The 16,199-nt window shown below is 46.6% G+C and overlaps 1 protein-coding gene across 1 annotated transcript; it reads left to right on the forward strand.

Moving 5' to 3' along the window:
* Nucleotides 1-2,491: 2,491 nt before the first annotated feature.
* On the forward strand, nt 2,492-14,305 carry CCSAP (centriole, cilia and spindle associated protein). Its single transcript, XM_075707362.1, has 3 exons — nt 2,492-2,783; nt 11,662-11,945; nt 13,969-14,305. The coding sequence occupies exons 1-3, from the start codon at nt 2,492-2,494 to the stop codon at nt 14,140-14,142; spliced, it is 750 nt and encodes a 249-aa protein (XP_075563477.1). The 3' UTR covers nt 14,143-14,305.
* Nucleotides 14,306-16,199: the final 1,894 nt, after the last annotated feature.

Consider the following 16,199-nt stretch of genomic DNA (forward strand, 5'->3'; position numbering starts at 1 on the left):
AGTTATACATATTCATAGGATTCCTAAGAATTCATATACATAAACATGAGATCATTATCATATGCAAATGTCCAACCCACATGCATAATTGCCCTCTTTGGTGGTTTTTGGGGGTCCTCTGGTGGTCTCCAATAGTCTTCTTCACTTGTCTGCTAGTTGAACTTTTGGGCTTCCTTTGTCCATTTATGGCCATTTAATTAGCTCATCAATCTTTTTGGCCTTGGAATGCCATGAAACCGGTTTCTTGAGTTATCTTGGCATGGAGGCGTTATCAGCGTTTTACACTGGAAGCCTAACAAGCTTACTCAGGGTCTGTTTTCAGTCACGCAAGACAAGGAGTCACTTTCTTTGAAATATACGTCCTTGAGGTAACTAAAACTGTCAGAGGTTATCCCATTCAGGTTTGGTTGTATCGGCTGTATCAGGGATTGCATCAATGTGATGCACGGGCAGCGGTGCTGCGCGAGAGCCACCCTCCCCTCACATTAAAGCCACCAGCGCTTTTGTTACGCTGGAGTCTGGGCCAGTGTTTTCCGTCCCGGGTATCCCTGTCGGCTTGTATTTTGTCATTTGTGCCAGCTAGAGGAGGCACAGGGCAAGGCAAGGAAAAACCAGTGTTTGCCGCCTTATCAAAAAAAAAAAACCCAAAACCCCCAATAAACCCAAAGTAGTTTCCCACAACAGTTTCTGCAAATCCGTCAGTGCCCCCGTGTGTTGGAGCGGCGGCTGGCGAGGCGGCTGAAAGGCGCGTGCCGCGGGGGGGGAGCGGGTTTGCAGCTGCCCAAAATGGGGCGCGTGCAACCCGTTGGCCGGGGGGCTGGGGGTGGCCGGGGGGGGGGTGGTGCTGTCTCCTCTCAGAGGGGCGTCGTGAAATTGGGGCGACGTGGTGGCGATGGCACCGCAGCCCCCCTCCCCAGGGCGGTCATCGCCCGCAGGGGCAGGATTCGGGGGCGATGCCGTAAATACGGGGCGTGAGGGAGAGAAGGAAACATCCAGAAATCGCTCGGGGGCCGAGGGGCGCAGCCGTTCGGCGGCAAATGAGCGCAAAATGGAGCGAGGGCCTTGCAGGGACGGGCAGCCAGCGACGGCCGCTGCCCGCGGCCTTGCGCCACCAAGGAACTGCGGTTGCAGACGCGCGGGTTCCGGCGCGCTGCCGCTTTAAACGCGCGCGGGCAGCGGCCGTGCCGTGCCAGGCCGCCTCCGCAGCGCGGCGGGACAGCGCCCCCTGGCCGGGGCCGGGGCCGGGGAGCCCGCGCGAGCCCGCGCCTGCCAGGCCCGGAGCCGCGGGGCGGGCGCTGCTGAAGGGCGCCGCTGGTTCGGGGCCGCCCTCGGCCCCCCGGCCCGGTCGGGGCTGGCCCTGGGGCGGGGGCTGCTCCCGAAATGCGGGAGGGGGTTTGGCGGTGCTGCAGTGCTTGGGGCTTAGAGTCTACCTTTTCTTTTCTTTTATTTATTTTACATTTTATTATTTTATTTAAAGTTTTACTTTATTTCAAATTTTATTTTAAAGTTTTATTTTATTTTAATTTTATCTTAAATTTTATTTTAATTTTAGTTTAAATTTTTATTTTATTTTTATTTAATTTTACATTTTATTTTATTATTTTATTTTTATTTTATTATTTTATTTTTATTTATTTTTTATTTGATTGTATTTTATTTTATTTTAATTTTATTTTATTTTTATTTTATTTTATTTTATTTTATTTTACTTTATTTTAATCTACTTTTATTTTATTTTAATTTAACTTTATTTTATTTTATTTTATTTTTATTTTGTTTTACCTTATTTCACTTTATTTTATTTTATTTTATTTTAACTTTATTTTATTATTTTACTTTATTTTATTTTTATTTTTATTTTATTTTAATTTTATTTTTATTTTATTTTATTTTATTTTATTTTATTTTTTATTTTATTTTACTTTACTTTACTTTACTTTACTTTAATTTAATTTAATTTAATTTAATTTTATTCTGTTTTCATTTCATTTCATGTCATGTCATCCGTTAGCCCAGTTGGTTAGAACACGGTGCTAGTAACGCCAAGGTCACAGGTTCGATCCCTGCTCACTGCAGGGGGGTTGGGCTCGATGATCTCTCAAGGTCCCTTCCAACCCAAAGCATTCTATGATTCTATGATTGTCACGTCACTCTCCCACCCCCCCGCCAGGCGGCGCTGTGGCCGCTCGGGGCGGTGGAGCCCCCTCGCGCCGCCCCCTCCCCCCCCCCCCGCGGCATCCCCGCGTGACGGGCCCGCGCGCGGCGTGACGCCCTCAAGGCGGCGGCGGTTGGGGAGGGGGCGGTGGCGGCGGCGGCGGCGTCGCGCCGCGATTGGCGCGGGGCGGGCGGGGGCGGGGCCGGGCGCCGCTGTTTGGATTTAAACGTTGCAGCGGGAGGGGGCGGGCTCGGCCGGCGGCGGATCCCGGCGGCGGGTCGCGGCGGCGGAGCCGGCTCGGGCCCCCGGTCACCGGCGGCGGATCCAGGCCCCGCTATGGTGGTGCCGGCGCGGCGCGTGAAGACGGAGTACATGAAGCGCTTCAAGGAGCCCAAGTGGGAGTCGTGCGGCGCCTGCTACCTGGAGCTGCTGCGCTACCGCCTCAGCCGCCGCCTCCTGGAGCAGGCGCACCGGCCCTGGCTGTGGGACGGCTGGGAGCAGGACAGCGGCGGCGGCGGCGGCAGCACGGCCGGCTCACCCTCGCCGCCGGGCGCCGGCAGCCCCGCGGCCGCGCAGGAGGAGGAGGAGGAGGCGGCAGCGCCGAGCGAGGCGGGACGGGCGAGCCCCGGTACGGAGTGGCGGCGGTGGGGGGGGATATCTACGGTGAGCTCGGGGGCTCGGGCCTGAGGTCCGAGCCCCGGCTTCCTCCCGGCGGGGCCGTGCTGCCCGCCGTCGGAGGCCAGGCGGGCCCTGCCCCCTCCTTTGCGGGGGGCGTCAAAGATGGCTCCGTGGCCCCGGGCGGGTGTGGGCTGCCGCTCTCAGTGCTCCGGCGGCACCCGGACCCTGCGGCGTGACCGTGCGGGGGGCGCCCGGGCACCCCCTTGCTCGGTTACCCGCCCTCGGGGCGGGGGCGCCTGCAGGGGCCCGGGCCGGCCGTGCCCGATGGTGCGGCAGGGCCAGCGCTGAGCGGGGCGGGCGTCGGGCTTCGTGTGGGGCTGAGGGAGAGGTGTGCGGGGCTTCCCGCCCGGTACCCCCAAAACGAGGTGTGTGGGGACAACCAGGCCAGCCCGGGCTCGGGGGCGGAACCTCTCATAGCTGGGGGGGCCCCCCGTGACTTTCGGGGGTGCTCGCCCTTCCTGGCCGGTGGCAACGAGGGGCCACGAACGCGGCCCTGGCTAGGCCAGCGGAGAAGCCGCAGCTGCGGCGTCGGGGGCGTCTCTGAGGAGCCGGGTGCGGGTAACCCCCGTCCTGAGTCACGGCCGCTGACGCGAGCCGTTGCCATGGGAGCGGAGCATCGCTGCCGTTACATAAGCAGGTTCCCCGGCAGGAGCCGCGGGAAGCGGGGCCGCGCGCCGCCGACCGCCCCGCATCCGCACGCGAAGCCTGGCTGGGCTGCGGGCCTGGCTTTGAACGCTGCCCGAGGCTTTTGGGCTTGGGGTTGGAGCTGAGCTGAGCGCAGGCCACGCCGTGGGCTTGAGCAGGTGCGGAGCTAATAGCGTTTTGCTCTCTTCTGGTGCGTCTTGCCTTGATGTCTTGAGAATTAACTATGCAGAGCTGGGTAGACAGGTAACAAGACTGTCCGGCTTCCCAAGTTGGTATTTTTTTATCCCATAGGATATGGGATAAGTCCCTTACCTACAATGAAAGAAAACTTTATCTGGTAGCCAATGACTGGTGTTTTGCCATGTATTTTGAATCGGCTGTGTATCTGTTGCACAGTCGCAGCGAAAATCCTTGAGAATTGTTCAGTTAGGCCTCCTGCTGCCTGGGGGTTGTTCTGGGATTAGATGTGCTTGTTTGGAGTGGGGAGGCTGATTAATCTGTTTCAATGTCCCTTGGGGCCTGAGCTTACCCAAATGATCTGTATTCTGATATTCAAGGCTGAACTGCATTCATTGTTCTTAAGAATGCCATGTTTTACAAAAGCTTTAGCTATGCTGTCATCTGTTCAAGAGGCCTGGTGTTTCAGAGTATGCTAGTGATGTGGGGTTTTGCAGTGAGCTGTAGTCCTCCTGGCTGGGCGGGCCTGTGGTACCCAGCCCCCCCGTATGGGGGTGCACACAGCTGCTGGCTGCCAGGGTAAGGCACTCCACCTCCCCAAAGCTGTGCAGTGATGGAAGCACCCTCGTTAACCAGTATGTAACAAAGTAGTGGTGGGTCTCATCTTGCTTTCCTCAAGCAGGCCATGAGGAAGTTAGACTGGGGAGTTTGTGTGGAAGAAGTAGTAGTATCTTGGTGAGAAGAAGCACTAAGGAATTGCAGAAGAGGAGGGAATGGTTGCATAGGAAAAGGCAATGCGTTCTTGATGGACTGTCTAAAGGCTTGGCTTCTAGTGAGAAGAGGGTTGAAGCTGCACTCAGGACTTGGCACCTCCACCCTTTCTGATGCAGTCTGAACATGTGCCAGTCTTGGGCAGCTGTGGTAGGGACCAGAATTTCATTTTTTTGCTCATTGAGCCAGTGGGGTGAAGCAGGTAGCCTGCCACTTTCTAGGTGGGACTGGCAGTTGCCAAGATGAGAAGCTGCTGGCCAGGGCACTCTGCTCAGGCCTGCTCCCTGCTGCTATCCCTGACTCCTCTCCAGGAGAGATCCAGCTGGAGTTCCTTGGTAGCCTGATTCTGGTAGGGTCAGTTTTGGCAGTGAATAAAAGCTCAATAGCTGTGGATGTGCTGCTTGTGCACACATCCACAGGCACTTTCTGTGGTCAGTGATGGCACGTGTGACTATCCAGTGCATGCATAGTTGTGTTCTCACTTACTGTATCCCAGTGGCAAGGGACTGTGGTGCGAGAGTGGCCTGTCAGTCTACGGGGGTTTGGGCAATTGTACCTCTATAGCTGATGCAATTTTGTCATGGCTGCTGTAAGGGAATTCCTAATGTTCTATTAGGTCCTTGCTATTCTACACTTACAGTGGGAGAAGAATCTCTACCTAATGTGCATTTCTTTGCCAAGTGGCTTAGGAGAAATACTTTTCTGAGTTCTGCCAGTATTTAAGAGCTTTGCAAGTCCTTAGCAAAAGGACTGAAAACAACTCTGTTTAGGCAGCAGGATTAAATGGAAATTTATTGTATGTTAGTGTGTACACTAATATGTAAGCAAGCAACTCATTTGGTATTGGACAAATACAAGGATGTATTTCTTCTGCTTAGCAGCTGGCTAATTAAAACAGGTAGAGGAGACAAGAAAGAAACTACCACTCTGTGAATATTCCATTATTCAACTGCTTTTTTTTCTGGAAGAACTTAATTACACTGAAGTGCTGTGGGGGCAGCTGAGTGTGCTCATGTTAATGACATCTTTTGTCTTCTGAATCCAACATCCACCCACATGCTGCAGCATCCTGGTTGTTACCTGGCTACTGCTGCTTCCCTGTGTTCTGTGGGGAACCTGATTTCTGGCTCAGTGGTATTGACAGTGCTTGTGGCCAAGCGTGCTTGGCCAGTGCTAGCATTGCCTGGTGTCTGAGGTAAAGCCAATTCATAATGGTGTTTGTGGCCACTGTTGCTTCTTTCCCTCACTAAGATGAGCTTGTGTGCATTTGTAAAGCAGTTTGTAAATGCTTCTAGTGTGGCTAGAGAGAGCTGATGTATGCAGCTTGACTTAAGGTTTAGTGGTGTGTGGTCTAAAGTACTACCAACGTGAGCACCTGAGATGCGTGTAGGACAAATTGCATGTAGGACATTGCATGTAGGACAAATGTGTTTTGTCACTATCATGCTTAAGCTATAGCTGAGTGATAATAAGGTGTGCTTGGTGGCAACTTTCAGTTAATTTCTTCTGGGCCTTCACTTGCAGTAACTGTTTGTGGGACTGTTCTGTAGAATGTGCCCAGGCACAGATGTGCTTTAAACATAATCCAGCAAAATCTTGACCTAAATCAACTGGTCTAGCTGACACATCCTCAAAGCTGTCAACAGAACCCAGTGAGCTGGTAAGTGAAAGACAGGAGCTCTTGGCAGCAGCACTGCTGTCAGACCTGTTGCTTGTGAAATGATACTGCTGCACACACATGCAAGATGAAGGCGTCTTTCAATCCTTATTGCCATTTCGCCCTCAGTGTTTTTGTGCAGAGGTCTTAAATGACAGCAGTGATGAGATGGTATCAAAGCAGTTGCCACACAGTAGCTGGAAAGTGACTGATCTGGATTAGTGCAAGTTGGTAGAAGATCCAATTTCAAACTTGTTCCCTGATCTTGTCTGCCATGATGTTGCAGGTGTATTTGCTGGCCCAAGAACATGGGAAGGAGTAGCTTGTAGTGGGGGAAGAGGCAACGGTGTCAGTTTAGGGGGTTTATAGGGGTATATATTTTTAGGGGTATATATTTGGACTGGATGATCTTAAAGGTCTCTTCCAACCTAAACGATTCTATAGTACTTTGATTAAAAGTTTCTCTGATTTTTTTGTTGTTGTTGTTGGAAACAAGCTTCACTATCAAGCCAAGTCAGTCATTGCTTTCTGAACTCTGCTGAGGATGAAGCCTGTGTGAATCTTACTCTGAACTGCTGTGTTGCTGGTAGCTCCAGCACTGCCTCATACAAGATCTGTCTTGAAGCAATGATGTTGCAGCTGTAGTAACTACTTTCTACCCAGCTGTAGTCAGTTGATACCCACAACTGAGTATATGCCCCCTTCAAGAGGCCTTGGACCTGCCCTGTTTGGAGAGGTGTTCGTACTAAAACAGGAAACTGAGTGCTGCCCATGGCAGTTTACACACAGTGCTTCTCCTGAACCTGAGGTAGTGCGCTGTAAGGAGCAAACATATCCATATAGAGATAATACTGTAGAGCCCCTAGGACCTGTGGGCCTAATCGGAAGGTTGTTGATACTTCTAGTAAGTCAGCAGAGCCGTTGAAGTGGGATTGTGGTCTGCCCTGTAGAGCATGCAGCACGGTGTGAGGGAGAGAAGCTCCACTTGAGGTTTTCCCACTTGAGCCCTGGAGGGGAGCCGTTATGCAAGCTGGGCAATGCAGCAGGGTTAAGTGACCTCTTCTGGGCAGGGGCTTTCAACAGCCATATTGGGTGGGCCTGGCAGCCTTGTTCTGCCTGCTAAGCACTTAATCCCCTCCTGTCCAGTGTGCTCTGCTTAGCATCCATGATGCAATTTTAGATGTTCCTAAGCTTTTTCCCCTCTCCTGTTTAATCCCTGTAATGCTGCAGCCAGTCAGTTTGGTTTCCTGCATCTGCTGGAGCTGGCATACTGCAAGGGAAGGAGATGGGTATGTGCTGCTGATGGTTGGGCTCCCTGAGCAGCTGGGTCTCCCTCCCTGCTATCAACTGCTGCTTTTCTACCTTCCTGTGAAAAGGGGTGCCTAAGAAAATGGCTTGGATATAAACTAAGTTTTAAATACAAGGCTTAAATAACTGTTAAGGTTATCTGCCTTGTGCCTTCACCAACTGAGTTCTGCATAAATGCACTATAGGAGTGAATTCACTGAAATACCTGCTCTAATAGCAGGTGCTCATAAGGTGCTACAGTATGCTCCAGCATACCGCATTTACTGTAAGACTGTGTGCAGGACTCTGTGTGCCATTTACACATATGCTTTTATTGCTATTTTGGGACAAGCTGGCTCAATCATTTCTGCACCAGCTGGAACTATATGCTTGTGAGCAGCATCCCCAGGCATGGCTGTTGCCTTGAAGTAGTATCTTAAAGCTAGAGTATCCATGCAATTGCAGAGTCTCTACTTTCCTGTATTTTTAAGTCTCTAAATGCCACCTCTGCTGCTCATCGACTCCGTGTTGCTCCATTCTCCTTTGTAGAGAAGGAAGATGCCATTTTTGCTTGAACAGGGGGTGGAACAGCTTCCCTGAATATAAAAGCACTCCTGTTTCAGAACTGACAGCTGTATGTCCCTCATCGGTGTGTTATTTTCTCAAAACAGTGCTTCCTTCTGATAATGGCCTCTCTGATGCAGAAGGGGATCAAGCCAGTCCTTTCTTAGGAGCAGACTGTGTAGAGAGATGCATGGATAATATTTTGCAAGGGGGATAGCTCTGTGCTGCCTGTTGCTGCTGTGATGACTGAGCTGCCTTGTTAGAGGTGAAGCTGTGGGTCCCAGAGCCCAGGACACTATGCAAAGCAGGTCTTTGACCATATTGAGGTTGCTGCTGCTTGCTTTTTATCCAGTCTTGTCTATAATGACTGAAACTTTGGGCACCCAGGGTTTAGGTATGTGAAATTTGTCTGGCCTTTTTTCTTCTCACTGTTTGCTCCTTTGGCCTCTGTTGCTCCTTGACTACTCCTCTTGGTGGTTTTGTGGGGACACTCACTGAATTCTTAACAAATGCAGCTCCAAATACTTTAACACTGCTGGCTACTCTTAACCAAACACTCAGCTGTACTGCAGTATCACCTGTAGCTGAATGCTGTACCTGCACAGCTTGGAAGGCATGTGTGTATAGGCTAGCCTGAACGGGGCCCAGCACCAGGGCTTGTGTGCTGGTTGGCAGCAAGTAGAAAATGTGCTGGCAAGACTTAACAGCTAGCAAGAGAGAGCATGAGGCTTGCCTTATGGCAATGCTGGGGCATGTGGCAAGTATTCATGTCTTTACCCTACAGGTGTGAAGTGAGTGTGAGAGTAAATGGATGCTTAACTGGATGCTTAACCAGTGTGCCAGGCTGGCAACTTCCATTTCATCAGAGCTGGATGGATGCAGAAATGAAATTAAAGCAGTGTAAGGTTGGGCATGTACTTGCTTGAGTAGCTAAATCATAGCAGTTAGCAAGAACGTTATTGTGTCACAGGATTGGCAAGCCCTTCTGCTTTTAATGAGGACACTTAGGTAAAATTTGTTCTAGTTGTTTGTGGTCAATCTGTAAGCAAGGCTTAAACTAAATGAACTCCTCCTACACCAGTGTATACTGGTGGTTGCTGAAAGCACTGAGACTTGGAACAGAGGTAGTTTGTAGCTGGTCGCTACCACAATCAAAAGTAGATGGTGTGGCAGAAAACTTGCAAGTTTGGCATGTTTGTCAGCCAAGTTTGAATGTACCACTGTGTGTGTCTACCAGAAGGCAGCATCTAATGCTCAAAGGTAGACACTTGAAGAGAATCACTTATTAGTGGACTGCTGTGCTGTTAATAAAAGGCTTTAGTTACCTTTTATAAGGTATAGTTGGCCTGTCAGAGACTTCAGACCACAATGTCTGCTTGTGCTGACAATGGGTCATGCTCAGTGTCTAGCATACACCTCCAACTTGTCCAGACTACTGTTAAAGATTTGCTGGATGAAGAACTAAAACAGGGTTCTGTGTATTTACTTTTTTCCAAAGTCATATTTCACTAACATACTGTAAGCAGTACATTTGATTAGAATCATAGAATCATAGGACCATAGAATCATTTAGGTTGGAAAAGACCTTTAAGATCGTCAAATCCAACCATTAACCTAGCACTGCCAAGTCCACTGCTAAACTGTGTCCCTAAGCACATCTACATGTCTCTTAAATACCTCCAGGGATGGGGACTCCACCACCTCTCTGGGCAGCCTGTTCCAATGCTTGACTACCCTTTCCATGAAGAAATTCTACCTGATATCCAATCTAAACCTCCCCTGGCACAACTTGAGCCCATTTCCTCTTGTCCCTTGTTACCTGGGAGAAGAGACTGCCACCCACCTTGCTACAATCTCCTTTCAGGTAGTTGTAGAGAGCGATAAGGTCTCCCCTCAGCCTCCTTTTCTCCAGGCTAAACAATCCCAGTTCCCTCAGCCGCTCCTCATAAAGCCTGTGCTCCAGACTCTTCACCAGCTTTGTTGCCCTTATCTGAACACACTCCAGCACCTCCATGTCCTTCTTGTAGCAAGGGGCCCAAAACTGAACACAGTATTCAAGGCATGGCCTCACCAGTGCTGAGTACAGGGTCATGATCACTTCTGTAGTCCTGATGGCCACACTGTTTCTGATACAAGCCAGGACGCTATTGGCTACCTGGGCACACTGCTGGCTCATTCAGCTGTCTGTTGACCAACACCCCCAGGTCCTTTTTGGCCAGGCAGCTTTCCAGCCACTCTTCCCCAAGCCTGTAGTGTTGCATGGGGTTGTTGTGACCCAAGTGCAGGACCCGGCACTTGGCCTTGTTGAACCTCATACAATTGGCCTCAGCCCATGGATCCAGCCTGCCCTGCCAGATCCCTCTGCAGGGCCAGCCCACCCTTGAGCAGATTGACACTCCTGCCCAACTTGGTATTGTCTGCAAACCTGCTGAGGGTGCACTTGATCCCCTCATCTAGATCATTGATAAAGGTATTAGATTAGTATTAACAGAATAGTTCAAGACTCCTGTGACCAGTTTGTAACACCTTACAGATCTCGAAGGTGGGAAAAAGCTTTGGCCTTTCTTTTCCAGTCAGTAATTGTTATCCATGTGCATTCACTTGACTATATTTAAGGATGTTATAAAAGACTTGTTCAAAACAACTTCTAACCTTATTGTAAGGCTTACTTACAGCCTTTCTTACTTTCTTACCAGCCTTTCTATTAGATTTATGAAGTATTGCAGTGCTATACCAGATACTGGCTTCCTTCACCTTAAGTCTAAGATGCAAACTTTGTATACAAGTAGTAGTATGCAGGAAATGTCAAGAACTGATAGCTGTGAGGCACCACAAACAAAGGACAACTAGTTCCTCCATAGCTCTATAATGCAAGAAAATTGGATCTTATACAACAGTTCTTTCCCTGTGTTTTTATTATTTAATGTCTTATATAATGCTGATTCAGCCTTCAGTGTCGGTCTACACCTGCAAATAATGATACGGACTTTAAATTTTCTCTCAGAAACCCTACTCTACGTACCCAGTGCCTGGAGGACAAATGCTGGACCCTTCCTATGGAAGGTTGAAAAAGCATGTGTGGGGGAAAGGAGCCTCGGAGAGTATTGCCTGTAGAGTGTGGTCCTTTAAATGTAAAACACACTTCACAGAACAGATAGCAAGGGCGATGTCTATCACTTTGTAAGGCCTTGCTTCATACTCCCCTCTCCTCCATAAACAGAAAACTGTAATCAAGATGTATGCATAATCAGGGAGCTTGAAAATTAATCACACTTCTCTTGTCAGTGGAAGCTTATAATGTGGGGGATTTAATATTGCACATAATCTTATCAGACTTCATCTCTTGACTGGCTGGCAGCATCTACGTGTATTCAGCAGTCCATCTGTTTACTGTCTGAAAGATGGAAGGATGACATAGTGAAGACAGAAGATCACTGGAAACAGTCTTTAAAATACTGCCTGGAGCTATTGGTTATCTGCAGCCTCACTAGTGAAAGGCATGTTTAAGTATGTGAAAGCTGATGTACAGAAATATTGGAAATATTGTAGTCACTAAAGAAAGAATGAAGGCATTTAAGCAAGGTATACATCTGTTGCTAAGGAAGTAATGACTTCTTCCATTTCTTAAAACAAAAATCACAGCTTTGACGCATTGAGAGGCTGTGCAAATCAGTCATTAATATGTTGTCTTTGGGAGCTTAGAGCATAACTTTCTTTTTTTCTTTAGAGAAAGAAAGAGAAGATCAAGAAAAGCAGCAGAGGGAAGAGCAAGAAAAAACTGTAGAACACACTTCTGTAAAGGAAGTAGACAAAACCAGCCGTACAGGACGACGTCCGAGTCGAAGTGCCTTGTCCAGTCGTAACGATCGAAGATCAGCGAAAAGTCCTCAAAAGACAGATGCACCAAAGGAGAATAAACATCCATTTGCTCTGTATGGGTGGGGAGAAAGACAGACAGATACTGGAAGCCAGAAAACTCACAATGTCTGTGCTTCTGCTTCAGCGAACGAAGTAAGTAAAAGCTTCTGTATCATTAAAGGGTACTGACTACTTAGTGCCTGGATAAGATGTGTGTCTAGTATCTAGGTAAAACTTCTCAGGGATGCCTTTATTTGAGTGCATGGAGATTCTAGCAATAAATTCTTTAAAAAAAAAAAAATTCTAGCAATAAACCTGAAGAGGTTTGATATTTCAAAATGAAATAGCTCCTAAGTGTTAATTGGTTTTGAAGCTTCTTGTGTTTGATTACTACTTGCAAATTCTGATTAAAACTTGGCTATCCTGTTTCTGGCTGTTACAGTGCTATCAGCAAAACTGGCTGTTTTAAATGCATTTCTGCATTCTGAACTTCATGAAAGCAAGAGAAAAGCAGCAGGCAGTTAGCACCAGGCATCCCACAGCAGGCAGGTATATAAACACTGGGGTAGCGCTTGTCCTGTGAAAAGAGTAGAGAGTCATGATCACTTCTGTAGTCCTGATGGCCACACTGTTTCTGATACAAGCCAGGATGCTATTGGCTACCTGGGCACACTGCTGGCTCATTCAGCTGTCTGTTGACCAACACCCCCAGGTCCTTTTCCACCAGGCATCTTTTCCTGGGGCCCTCCTAGGAATCTGAGCCTCACTGAGAAGGTACAAGTGCTTTGCTGCTAAAATGTCTGTCTAGTAGCTCGTTTCAGTGGGTTGCCAGCAGGGAACTTTTTGCTGACAGCAGAATGGTCTGTTGGATGGCTGATGGATTGCAGGGTTGGTGTAAATATTAGTAAAATAGCACAAATAGAATTCTGGTGCTGTCCATGAATTTTGTGATAGTGGGATCTGTTTCCTGGCTCAGCAAGAAATGCTAAGGTTGGAGTGTTACAACAGATCCATTTATTTTCTGTCTCTCCTAGGCTGGTGAGACATAACCATTAATGTATCCCTGCTAGTGTCTTGTCTTTCTCTTACTACTAATGTAGAGTCTGAAATCTATGACCCAAGATACCTGAGGATTAAGGTGGGTGATGTTCTTGATGTATAAGATAGAGCTGACTTCTGGTGGGCCATTTTGGAAGGGGTTTTGAAGCATCGTCTTTTCCTTCTTGGATAGCTCAACCCTTTGAGGGAAATGAGGAATTTGGGCCTTGCAGCTCTTGAAAGAAGCTGCCCTTCCTGATAATGGATACTGTTACTGGATTGATTGATAAGTTTGGTCAGTGGTGGAAATAGTTGACTGGTGCTTTATGTTGAAGCCTAATAGAGGTTGATGCCTGACTTGAGCAGAGATATACTTTCTAAGACTTTTAACATTTCTTATGCTAAAAACAGTTACAGAACCCCTAAGATCAGGTCTTGAGTTTGGAGTGAATGAGCAGGATGCTTCTGAAACACTTCCAGTTATGTAGTGCTTTGTCACTACAGGATGTTTCTTTAAGTGGGAACTGACTATTTACTGTCTGGCAAGGTCACTTTTCTTGGATGTTTGAAAGGTGTTAAAAGGGTTTTAAATCTGGAGATAGAAGTAAGCAAACATAGAAGCTGGCTCTTAAGATTAAATTTGTGGAAAATGTTAATTATATTAATATAAAATAATATAATATAAAAAAGTATGTAGGTGCACCTGCAGCATGTTCTCAAAATTAAGTTCTTCAGTATCTTGTAAGGAGTCTCTAGGGACTTGTCTTACTACTGTGGCTTAGGTTTTAAGGGATGCTTGGGCATACTGAGGGATGTTTAAGAATTTAAAATGTAGAAATAGGAGAATTGAAGTTTTTACAATATGTCAGAGTAAGATTGAGAAACACTCAAGATTTTGGGGATCTTTTAATAGTGTGAAGCAGGAAAGATAATGCAGTATAGAATTTGAGGCATTTTTTAACAAGGTTTCTGTGCTTTTCTTCTGTTGGTAGTACAAACTAAAGAAGGAAAAATAATCTTGCTAGCAAAACCTGTTTCTTTGGGATGCGTATTAGGACAAATACAAAGTGATCTTCAGCTTTCTTAGGGGGGGTTCCTAGGCTGTTTTCCTGCTGTAATACTAACTCTGGTCTTTTAGATTCACGAATCTGCTCTACGAGCAAAAAACAGGAGGCAAGTGGAGAAAAGGAAGCTTTCTCAGAGGCGCGTGCGATCAGCAGAGGCAGAAAAAGCTTGGCGAATAAAGCCCTCCCCACCAGATAACCCTTGGATGACAGAGTATATGAGATGCTACTCAGCAAGAGCTCGGTGAATTTGGATTCCCTTAGGCATCTTCAAAAGAAGTTACGCATATCAGGACACTGGTGCAAGGAACCAAACTACTTATGCAAGGTTTTTATAGGGAGTTTCCAGCTGTTAAAATATTTGTTACAATATTTTTATCTTGGCTACCTACCTCACAGTGGGGTGTATTGTTGGAGCCATAACATTTGAAGAGGCTTTTAAATACAGCTACCCAAACTTTTAAACAATTCCCCTTTTGGGAATCTTTCTAATGCTTCAGTTGACTTGTTTAGGGGGCGGGAGGGGGGAACCTTAGCATACAGGGAGTCAAAGCAAATGCTTTTTTGGTCTTGGTTACAAATAAACTCTTGTCCCTTATTTTAAAAGCCCAAGTCATGGGAAGGTGTGTTGGGGAAAGACTTTAAAGGTGTGATGGAGGTGCCTTTGCATTTATAAGTACTATTTAATACTTCTACCAAAATATGTATATTAAGACAGGCAACAGGAAAGCCAGTGGATCTGGTAAACAGCACTAATAAATGTAGATGCTTTACATAGGCAAATACCAAGTATTGTCTGTATATAGAAACTTCCAAAAAACCTTGTTTGATTAGCAAATCTGCTGATGCTAACTTTTATTGCTGTTTTTAAGGTCATTAGAATAAACTACTAATTTTCAGGGCAAGAAACAGCTACAGGATTGTTTTGCTGTGTTGCTGTGCCTGTTGTACCAAATAACTGATGTAGACAATCATCCGATAGCTGCTGCTCATAAGCAGTTGCTTGTTCTACCAGTATCAAGTTGTGCCACCATATTAAGCTTGTGGTCACACTTACTCTGTGCTTAATCGTGTAAATGCCAGTATATTGAAGGAGAGGGCTGGCTCCTGTCTAGCCAAGTCTACTTTTCATGCTTAAGAATATCTGTTATGCTCAGTGGGGGTCAGAGTGCAATATGCATTCTGTTTGGTGGTATTGTACAAGTATACTGTTAAAGGTTTTAAACTTGAAAATCATGTTGATAAAACTTGCAGATGAAGTCCTGAGAAGCTTTCTGCCTCTCAAAACTGGTGCAGAACTCCTCACTGGGGGTGGCGATGGCTAGGGGATGAAGGAGAGGTAACCTTTAGTAAACAAGAATATATAGTGGAGTTTCGTAATCTCTTTGTAGGTCCTACTTTTATGCAGTAAGACAGTTGCTTTGTTTTGTGAGATCCTCAGTGTAGGGTTTTTCTTCCCCTCCAAGCTGCTGTAAATTATTTTTTTCAGTTTGATAACTAAGCTTTAGGCAGATTATTGCTGTAGTTGTGAGCTTCAAAGTTTTGTTCAGATGTGTTGTGTGTTAGTTACATATGTTGGTTATCTCAGTTTAACTGTTTTGAAGCATGTGTTTTACAGACTGGACACCTTCTCACAGGAAGAACACTTGCACTTCTGCAGCAGAAACGTGCACTAGTCTTAGCTTCATTCCACAATCTCAGTGAGTAAGCAGGACTCCAGAATTACTACTGCAACACAGGGTTACATGCTTAGTGAAAAGTTCAATTGTGTTACTGGAAGAAAGTAATTGTGCAAAGGGACCAAGCTCTGCTGCCTTCTAGTGTTAATTACATTACATCAGTAAAGGTTTCATTACTCTCAATTTTAATCTTACTAAGATGGTCTAGAATCCATGAAATTATAATCTGATTTTTACCTGCCTTTTAAGCATAAAGCTATAAAAATACAGACAACTCTTGTTCAGGCTACCTGCTAGAGAGAGATCTTGCAGCTTTTAAATCTGGGAATGCGAAGTATGATTTAAGTATGTTTTAAACAAGCAAAATTGCTGTATTCCAACTTCTAAGTAAACCACAGGCCAGAACTTCCTAGAACTTTAGAACAGTGCCCAAAACTGAGGCAAACTATTCCAGAGGATGCCTTTATTCCATATGAGATTCTTTTAATTTCCTTTTTTATGCTGTTTTCCTCTTTAAATAGCTACTGTAAATATGCTTAAGTTGCTTCTGTTGCTGTTTCAATTCAGAAATCCACCCTAGCTTTGAACAACAGTATCAAAGCACTAACTCGGTAGTGCTTAACAGC

Source organism: Pelecanus crispus, chromosome 3 (assembly GCF_030463565.1).
Source record: "Pelecanus crispus isolate bPelCri1 chromosome 3, bPelCri1.pri, whole genome shotgun sequence".
Taxonomy (NCBI): Eukaryota; Metazoa; Chordata; class Aves; order Pelecaniformes; family Pelecanidae; genus Pelecanus; species Pelecanus crispus.

Bases quoted from the DNA above. Each gene is read 5' to 3' on its own strand.
- CCSAP (XM_075707362.1), top strand. From the start codon at position 2,492: ATGGTGGTGCCGGCGCGGCGCGTGAAGACGGAGTACATGAAGCGCTTC. The intron at 2,784-11,661 runs GTACGGAGTGGC...TTTTTTCTTTAG, and splicing joins GGCGGGACGGGCGAGCCCCG to AGAAAGAAAGAGAAGATCAA. The intron at 11,946-13,968 runs GTAAGTAAAAGC...CTGGTCTTTTAG, and splicing joins CTTCTGCTTCAGCGAACGAA to ATTCACGAATCTGCTCTACG.